General features: G+C 36.7%; 1 protein-coding gene across 3 annotated transcripts in view; it reads left to right on the forward strand.

Annotated features, from left to right (window-relative positions):
* The first annotated feature begins 2891 nt into the window (after positions 1-2891).
* The window catches only part of LOC122087557 (WASH complex subunit 4-like), a 31960-nt gene continuing 24403 nt past the window's right edge, over positions 2892-10448 (forward strand). For all 3 annotated transcript variants that reach the window (XR_006142768.1, XR_006142769.1, XM_042656725.1), the window contains exons 1-9: positions 2892-3126; positions 3250-3524; positions 4632-4981; positions 5356-5473; positions 5621-5744; positions 5844-5924; positions 6112-6331; positions 10001-10070; positions 10149-10205. Coding sequence is in view for 1 of the 3 variants with exons in the window: in XM_042656725.1 (XP_042512659.1) it covers positions 3117-3126; positions 3250-3524; positions 4632-4981; positions 5356-5473; positions 5621-5744; positions 5844-5924; positions 6112-6331; positions 10001-10070; positions 10149-10205 (1305 nt within the window). In the remaining 2 variants the exon portion in view is untranslated. The remainder of the gene's footprint in view (positions 3127-3249; positions 3525-4631; positions 4982-5355; positions 5474-5620; positions 5745-5843; positions 5925-6111; positions 6332-10000; positions 10071-10148; positions 10206-10448) is intronic.

Raw genomic sequence — 10448 nt, forward strand, 5'->3', positions numbered from 1 at the left:
CACCCTAAGGATGTTTATGATAGTGATGAATTGGATAAATCTAAGAAAGGAGAAGAACTCACCTACTATAGTTTTGAAATCATTAAAGTCCCATTTGGAGAGATTTATTTGACAAAATTAATAAAATTGCCTTGAAGAAGGTCCAAAATTCATTAATGGAGTGTATTTTATTATAAATATTTATTATTTGAAGATGGTATGAAAACGGCATGATTTGGCTTTAGAAAATTAGTATCCGATGTTCAAGTGTAAGACCAGTGTTGAGATGGCTTGAATTCTATACTTGATGTAATAGAGAGGACCCACATAGATGTTGAAGCAGACAAAATCAGAATATATACTCTTCTTGAGGTCTGAAACACCCCCTTACATGTAATACAATTGAGGATACTTGGGTTTTACCTTCAAAATAAAACAATCACTAGTCTCAGTCTTATTGTATAAAGACTTTAATTCTTTGCGGGAGTAAGTTTAAGCTCACTAAGTATAGTTTTGAAGAATGCTTAATATGTATTCCAAAAAAAAAAAAAGGGAGATATGAGAGAGAGTGAGTTTTGTGTGCTGCAAAAAATTGTTCTATTAAAACAGTACCCTGTATATATAGATGTATGTATTGGTGCTACCCATACATTACAGAGGTACATGTTTATGTATGGACACTTCTGACTTCCCTATACACGTACATAGGTGCCTATCTATGTATAGATGCCTATACGTATGGGTATAGTATTGTCTATACATATTCGAATTTAGAAAAGATAAGACCATCTTGACTCATGGCCATGGCTACTACTCACGATTCAAAAGCGCCCCAGGAGCCCCCACACAAATAAGAAGGGGAAGAGTTCATCTCCGAAGGGTTTATACCCTTAAGAAACAAGTCTCTCTATATATGCCCACATTTTCCTCTCCTCTCAAACCAATGTGAGACTAAACACCTTAGCTTTTGCTTGAGGCTTTTGAATTTTCATTCAAAATTTTAGCCTAACATGTTTGAGCTCAAATTAAACTCAAATTCAAAAATAAAAACTAGTGGATATATTATTTTAAAACTTTATTTTTATGTAAAATATACATATTTATATAAATAAAATAATTTATCATTTTTTGGTTTATCGGTGTGAACACTATGATTTAAAAGCATGGTATCGAAATAGGTATCGATCATCCCCAAAGCAATTATGGTATCATAATGGATTGATATCGAATTGACTGTATCAGACAGAATTACCACCCTTGGTCTATACTGTTCCATCGACATGGTATCGACCAAGTATTAAAATCAGATGCTTGCCAAACCAATATGGGCGATTTGATAATGATACTTAGAACCATGATGAACACTTCATTGTGTCACCCCGATAACAAAATTGGCGATGACGAACAAGTACCCTAAGAGAGAAAATGGACCTATTTTGAGGGTTTCAGAGGTCCTTACGACCCCCAGGCCCCAAATGACATCTGAAATCATTATCAGGAATTTAAGAAACTGAATAAATTACGAAAATAATTCTTGCAGGGTTGATCGGGTCAAAGTTGGTAAAACAACCTTAACAATGCAATTTATTATAGAAGATGTTTTTGACCGTATGGGTTCACTGCCCAAGTGCCCATACAATGTTTGGCTAAAATAGTTTCTAATTTTCACCAACTTAAAGAGGACCAATAGCTGAACGATGAGACGGCTATGATGTGACTATTCTCTCTCTCTCTCTCTCGATTTGTCAAAAGTGGACCCGACCTACTCCAAACCTGGACCCATTTTAGAACCGCACCTAGGTCGGCGGATTCGGCACAAAAGACCTTCCTTAACTGACATCCAATGGATCCAAGCTGATGCAATTGCGGGCTGTTTGATAATGTTTCTGTCGATTTTGTTTCAAAAGACGAAAAAAACATAAATTTTTATTTTTATAAATAAAAATAGAATTGAAGGTGTTTGATAAATCATGTTTCTAGAAGTCGATAGTAACCAGCTAACTAAAAACGCCTGGGTCGTTTCTTAAACCATAAATAGGTAGAAATTTCAATTTATATTTTTGAAAACAAGTGAAATGAAACAGTTTTAACAAACGTTTTTTATTCAGTTTCTACCGTTTCTATACACAAAAAAGGCAAAAACGTGTTTCTTGAAACATTATCAAACGAGCCCTGAGTCTATTAACTCGTTGTCGCTGTTGTGACCCCGAAAGGGTGTCGATGGATCGATTCGGCTTGGTTTTAGTCCGAGTTGAAGTGGTTTTGGTGTGGGAATAGTAAAACCGAAACTAAACCAATAAACCTAGCTTATGCAACTGAGTCTATTAATTGATTTGGTTTTGGTTTTTGGTTCGTTTTGGATTTGATTTTCCATTCAAAACTAAGCAAAAAACTTAGTTTTTTTATTTGAATTTTGGACATTTTCAGTTTTTTTACTGGTTTATTTCAGTTGGTCTGCATTTTGAGTAGGTTTGGGGTTCATTCAGTTTTCGGTGTAGTTCGGTTTATTAGTGGGGTTATAATCTCTCAAATTGAAACTGGCCCAATATGTTTTCGGTTCAATTTGATCATGATTCAATTGAATTGGTCTATGACGGTTTTACCAGTTCGATTTAGGTATTGACACCCATATAGACCCCTCACCCCATGGAATGGATGATGATATGGGGTGGGGACCTATCTGGTATCGGATCAATATAGGTATATGCTGATACTGATATGATACCAATATCTATTCTGTATCGATCCAATCGATCAATTATACCCTTATTTTTCATAAACAATAGATTTTTGTACAATTTTACGTTGATTCAATACGGTTATCCGATCCTTAATCGGCTAGGATATTAATACGATATTGTCGATTCGATACCGATACATAAAAACCATGGTTGGGGGGAGGGGATCCGGATTCGGAAGTAGCCTGTATACTGGCCTGTACCAGACCTGGGTTTTGCCGAGGAAGGACAAGAAGGGGAAAATTTGGCGGCAGGTATATATATCTTTGATCAGTTGGCTTTTAGAGTTTGGATTTTGGAGTTTGGACTGGCAACGACTTGCTCTGCTTTTCGCTGCTACTCGTACGTTGCTCGATCGGTTCCATCTAGGTATCAAATGCGATTCTAAACTCCACAACCATGGCGTCTGGTAGGTTTCGGACAATCTGTCTTCACGAGTATCAGATTCTCATAAGTTCCTTAGAATTCTTGCTCCGCTCTTGAATTTCTAATCGGTTAGGTATTGCCATTGTTTTTTGTTTTAATTTTACAGCGGAGCTGGATGAACAGCAGGAGAAGCTCAGAAGAGTCGTTGATGACTGGCGATGCCGGAGCCATGACCTGTTGAAGACTCTATATAAGGATCCTTTCCGAATTTCACCTGCCTTGGATACATTTAGCTTGAAATCTGATCCAGTTCGTGTGCATGCACAGCCGTTAGAGCATTCAGATATCTTGACGCTTATCGGAACCGATGATGTTGTGGTTTCCAAGTTTGTAACCGTGTTGTCGTATGATTGTATCGAAATCTCCAGGCTGACTCAATATGTATGCTCTCTTCAACTCGATTCTTTTTCATTTTAAGTGAATATAGGGATCATTTAAAGACTGCTTATCCTGATTAAGAAAATTTGTCTACTTCCTTAACTTGGACAATACAAATTGAGCAATTGAAAAATGAGTGAAATGTAACAAAGAACTGAATCAACTGAAGCGAACAACCAAAGTATACTACAAGTTTAACATTTTGGAAGGCTACCCTAAGAAGTTGGGTTCATCTGGTTCAGCCTCTTTAGTCTTCATGACAAATTGCATAGTGTGAACCACAAAACGTGAATGATGAACAATATAAGAATGAACTAGGTAAGATAAAGCAACAAGGAATAGCTGAACTGGATTGGTTTGTTTCCAATGTATTTTTCTATATTTGACCTATTAACTGCTAAGAAAGAGTAGTTCAAACTTCAAGTGCATGAATAGAGTGCCGAAATAGTTAAGAATGATGGATGACTGATGCCTTTTCATTTTGATGTTATTCGGCATAATGGATAAACAATGTGGCATCAACATGAAACCTTACTGCAGTCCCCAAATGGAGTTCAGTTTTACATGGGCACTTTCAGATTTTGAGATTGTGATTTGTAACACTGAGTTGAACATTTTAGTGGAAAGTAGCACCAACAAAGCATTTGATGACATGTTGAGAATGGGCAGAACTTTTCTTGAGTGAAGCTGGTGTGGTGCCGCAACCATAGAAAGGTCCCATTCATTTGGGAATCATGCCGTAGCTTTCCCAAGTTATGAAAATCCGATAGGATTAGAAAGCACAAAATCCTGAAACTTCAGGAATTCAATTATGCCGATGTTGTTAGTTCAGGTTGATTTCGGAGAATCATGGCCAAAATATTGGAAATTCATTTTGTCCTTCCTTTGATGCACAGTATCACGTAAGATCTATTCTGTTGCACTCATAGGAAACTTCGGGTTGGCATTTTTTTAACAGTCAATTTTTATCTATTAAATTTTCACTAGTTGTAGAGTTACTCACTTGAACTGCGGAATTATACATCTTCTTTAAGTTCAATGATTAATTACTAATTGCTTTTTATGAGTCGAAGCTAGCTTCTCTTGCACTCATAAATTGAAGTCTCGTAGGCCAGAAGAAATATTTACAGGCAGATGTTCCTGTTCGGTCTTGGGTCCAGTTCACAAGAAATACTGCTAGAAGGAGAGCCCCAGAAGGCTTTTGGTCAATCACTGTCATTGTTCATGGAACTATCTAAGACCACATCTCGGATGAGTGAGGTTATGTGCAATTTGCTCCTACAACTAGATTCCATTTACTCCCTGAAGGACAAGAATGACATACCTTGCAAATCTTTCAAGAAGGTCATACTCACGAGTGCATTTAACTCCTTTGCTGATGGCCTGGCCATGTTTCTTGTTTTGGATGAAATTTTGGCGCAGAATGGCCGTATCAAGAGTTACTTATCTCTTTTTGCAAGGTATTTCTTATATACTTCCATTTCAAAGTTCAAAAATAATTATTTTCTTTGTTCCTCTTAAAACATTTCTATTAAATGAATGAAATCTTATTGGTAAATTCTGCTTTAACCATTTTGCATGCTTAGAGTTTCTAGCTTTGTTTCAATCCCACATTGTCCAATGTTCAAAACAATCTTCTCTTTTTTAAGGGAAACCTTCTAGAGTGGATAGTAAATTTTCTCTTTTGGGGAGGGGGATTTCCATGGTATGTGTTTATAGTATTCCTTATTCACCCTTCTCACAATAGTAGTAAATATCTCTGCCTTCCATTTCAAAATACCAGGACAACTAATTTTTTATTTTTTATTTTTTGTTCCCACACATTCTTTGTTAGGATGTTGAATAAGGTGAAACTGGACCCCAGTGACTTTGATATTCCATTTGGGGATCTAGATTGTCTAGATCAAGTAATTATTCGCTTGGAAAAGCTTTTGGATGCTGGATTCTTTCGGGTAAGAAATGCGTCATTGTGTAGGTTTACGGCCAAATGTTTTCTCTGACTATGGAGCAAATGATTTTAGCTCAACAAATACTCCAAAACAATGTGGAATGTCTGTTAGGACATTAAGAATTTTGAGAAACCTTCTTACTTTTTTCAGCGTTTATTACTAGAGGAACTGTCATGGGTTGACACACTGCAGAAGGTCAAGCAAAACAGAAAATTTCTTGATGCATGTAGTTCTTTCATTCATGATGGGTTGCAAGAAATTCTTTCACGACTTGGTAGGTATTTCAGTGCCCTAAAAATTAAAATCCATGGCCTTTTTTACTTCTTTATTTTTCCTACGAATGCTATTCTTCTCAGCTATTCTTCTCAAACAGATACATGGAAGGAATCTCTTTTGGACCGGAGGAAGATACTGCATCATGTGGCTCTGTTTCTATTTGGAACTTATGCTGGTGGTATGCCTTTTAATGTCCATAATGGTTGGCTGTTCTTTGTGATCTCACATTACTTTTCATGCATGACGACTCAGTTTTGGGATTACTAAGCTTTAGTTGGCAGTCTTATCTTTTGTTTAGTTATTTATCCTTAAAGGCAAGTACAAACAATGTTGTCTTATACAGATTTGTTTGCATGTTGTATCAGCTGAAATGCCTGAAAAAAGATTGGGCAAGGTCATTGGTGAGATGCTTAAATTGGTACCAGTAATATATAGTGAAGGTGGTCTAAGACTTATGCTTTTGGACTTATTGAGACATCAATTTCCTCCGTCAATGACCTTGTGGCCCACTTTCATGGATGCTGTTAGGGATTGTGATGCCATGAAGAAGAATTATCTTGTACATCTTAATGAGATGCATTCTAGGTATGTGCGCTTAATTCATGTAGGCTTCTTAATGAGAATTATCAACCATATCTTAATTAATGTAGTATTTCTATGTGCTTAATATTTCCACTTATTATTTTCTCTGGAATTAATGTACCAATGAGAGAAGTACAACTTTGTGATTAAATAATGTACTATAAAACTTTAAATAGTATAAGCTATCACCTCCGATTTTCACCTTATATGCACATGAAGGTTAAGAGAAGTCCTTGACCCCCTTTTTATAGGGGGTTCTTATCTAGTATTCAGAGTTTGCTTTTGTGACAGCAAAGAAAACGAATGTGCTTATACGCAACAGCTTTTGCGCTAGGTGCTCAACCATGCGGAGAAAGGAGTGTGCTATCGCGCAACCTAAAAGCACACAGGACAGAATTTGACAGCTAGATTGTGTGTGGCACTAGTGCGCCTCCTACAACACAGCTATTCAGCCTTACGCAACACCATGGTTTCTTAAAACGCGACACATGCAGTATAAGCTATCATCTTCTAATTTTCACCCTATATGTACCTGTAGGTTAAGAGAAGCTGTAGCCCTAAACTTTTCAGCTGGATATCAATGGGTTGGATACTCAAGATAGAAAGATCAGTCTAGGAAATGCATAGTTTGTAGGAGGGCCTCAGTCTAATATCATATTGATTCAGAAGATCAAACTTAATGCTTTTAGCATAAGTATTGCAAAGCATTCTTTTTTGTTTGGGAAATTACATGTACCACCCCTAAAAAAATCCCATATGACATGCGAGGGTCACTTTTTTCAAAAATTACTTCCACTCCCATTTTGAGTGATGGTGTTAACTTAGAGATTTAGAAAATAGGAAAAGATGATACTGACCCTCTTATATATCCTATAACCCATCCCTTGGTATTGTGAAACCCCATCTACTTACATGTACTCCATTGAAGACCTGCAAGACAATCACCCCATTGAAGAAGACAGTGGAGCAGAGTAGAACTACCTCCATCATATCTACAATATTGTTCATGAATCTTTGCATTGCTGCCTTCATCATAATCACTCAGAATCAATATTTAAAAGAATCTTAAATTAAAAGCTAAGGGTTCTAATCAATAGAATAGTTAAATAAATAAAATTAAGTAAATGGAAGGAGATTTCCTCGTCCAAACCTTGAAAGGCTCATTGTCTGTTCTGAATCTGATTCCTGGGATGTATTTCAGCCAAAAAGGGAAGCATCTGAACCAAAAAATAAGAAAACAGGATACATTGCTTCATCGATCAATACACGCAGTCCAAAAGAGAAGGGGAAAAAAGGAAAGCTTCCAGCCACATTATTCATTACCCAAAGTTCCATTCAGCACAAATGTATGGACCAATCCGGATTCCGGAGATGAACATAAAGGCCGGCTTCTTTCACTAGCTTGATAAACTGAACCAGATCATACATTCATACCTATCCTGGAAATAATACTGCACAAACAAGGTTTGTAGGAAGTGAATACTAAACCATTCGAAGATTTGGTTTTTTTTTTTAATATAAAAATCAGATTAATAGAAAAAAAAATTGGAGAATTTCTATTATTTCTCCTGGAGAAGGCTCAAGCTCACCTTGCAGGTCATCACTTAGCGATTTGACCTCTGGAGGAGGATTTCCTGTGTTGGAACGAAGGGTTTGGAGCCCTAAGCTTAGGTGATTTGGGGGTTTATTGAAGGATGGTGTAACTTACCATTTTAACTCAATGGTAGTTTGGCCATTTATCAAAGTTTAGCTGACTGACATCATCAAATAACAGAACTGCACTAATGGAATGGACTAATCTCTTATAAATTAGCAAAGTAGGGGTGGTACATGTAATTTTTGGAAAAAGTGACCCTCACATGTCATATGGGATTTTTTTTAGGGGTGGTGGTATATGCAATTTTCCCTTCTTTCTTTTGTTTTGGTGCAAATAAAAAATAAAGAGAGCGTCCAGTGCACGAGGCTCCCACTATTGCATGGTCTGGGAGGGGAAAATGTATGCAGCCTTATCCCCTGCTTCACAGGAGAGACTATTTTTTTTTTCCTGATGAACCAATTGTCAATAATCCTCAAAGATCAACAAGCAGAAAATTCTGGGGGTTGACCAGCCTCTCCTTTTCCTTCCTAAAGGCATGGTTACTGTTTTATTTATGAGTGCAGAGGTGCTGTACGTTCTTTAGTGGACATTGTGTTTTAGTGTACAAGAAACTAGAGAAAAGAAGAAATAAGTTGTTCACTTCTTCTGGAGGTATATTAGATGCCCAGTTATCTCTACTTCACAGAACTTCGTAAGGGCATACATCTACTCTAGTAATGATAGATCATATTAATTTTTAGATCCTCATCAAGCCTCTATTTTCTGTTGGAAATTTTTATTTTATTATTTTTTTTTTCGAATATGTCAGGCTGTCAGCACGCTGCAAAAGATATCATTCGAACTAAACGTGACCTGTCTATGCAAAGCAAACACCTAGCCTAGTGATGGAGACCTTCTCCTCAAACAGTCGTTCCCAATGGCTTCCAGAAAAGTGATTTAAAACTTCTTGGGAGACAGGAATGATATGAACTATTGATGTGCTTTTTCCTACTCCCTGTGCAACAGAATGCATCTATGTTTCTAATTGATCTCTTGGCTTTGAAGGTTATCTATCTTAATCCCCACAAAAGCCTCAACTCTTGGGGTCAGGCTTTCCCCCCTTCTTATTAAAGGTGAAGAGGCCTTCGCTGTAGAAATCAAGGGGTGGTACAAATATTTGACATAAAATATTCCACTATTTGATTTATTCCATCTCCCCTTATTACCTCCGACACACAGATTGATTTTCCTCCCAAGAAGGCAGCATTCTGTGTTACCTGGGGACTTCAAACAGGAGCCACATTCATGTTGGAGACATGTGGATATCATCGGCGTGGCACTGGCTTCGGTGTCTTCTTGTATTTATTGATATAAGCTGAATTTAAAAGGAAAGATGCTTGAAGAATCTTGTTAAAGTGAAACCCATCCTATCACAATAAGCTATAACTACCTTCCAACATATTTTGTAAAGGTGATATAAATAACTAGGTGTGCATTTACTAATATTTTGATCCCTCTGATGATACTGTAGAAGTGGCTTAGTTGGGGGCGAGGTGGGATTTAGTTCGGTCACTTTTGTTTGTTTTGTTCTGGGTTGTTGCTGGGTTTGGGCTTGCTATACAGAGGCATATTTTTTCCCTCTGAATTAGTCGAGCACTGTAATAGCTACATATTCCTTGTTTTTTTCCTCTTCTCAACTTTTTTTTTTTGTTTAAATTGTGGGATAGATTTGGTGTCTAGAAACATTCCATAGGCGTCTGTTTTTTATTTTCAATGTGCAGCACTAGCTTTGAAGAACCAGTCTCAATATTAAACTTAGAAGTGCTTTGATGTTTAGCAGTTCTTATCCGCTTATTGATTTTCCTTCCATTCAATAGAATGGCACCAGTATAACTTGGGGTTTTTCCTCTAATGTGTCTAGTTTTGTTTTCCTCATTGCTTTCATCATTTGTAAACCAACATGTATGTTAGAACTACTTTATTTTGATTATAAGAATTTCATTTGTCCACCACCATGATTTGAAATTCTGAACTCCTTAGTTTATAACAAATAAACTTCACTGTACGCACATAAACTGATCTATTCTCTTGTGTAGGGACTGGCAAAAAATGAAAGATGCATTGGCTTATTGGGTCATATCCTTCCAGTCAGCCATTCATCCAGTGGTAATTGTTCTCTTTAGTAGATTTGGTACCTCACTCTCACCAGATTGAATATTGAATTCTGTTATGGTGTACTTTTAGGAAGATCTGTCAAGGATTGAAGCATGCCTGCAACTTCATTTCAAACAGATTATTCAGGTATGATCATATAGAAATTTAGTTGGCGTGATTTTCTTTACTTATTAGGGCTTAACGTGCCTGGCTCTATGTGTTGCAGTGTTAATTTTGTAGATAGATCTGAGTCCCAATTAGCATACCAAGAAAAAATATCCATTTTTTTTTTAAATTTTGACCATGGGATTTTTATTGGCTTTGTTCCATGCTTACATTTCATCATTTTTCCATTTATAGCTACTGTACTTTTGATTTTTTTTTTTTTTT

This window comes from Macadamia integrifolia, chromosome 8 (genome assembly GCF_013358625.1).
Source record: "Macadamia integrifolia cultivar HAES 741 chromosome 8, SCU_Mint_v3, whole genome shotgun sequence".
NCBI lineage: Eukaryota > Viridiplantae > Streptophyta > Magnoliopsida > Proteales > Proteaceae > Macadamia > Macadamia integrifolia.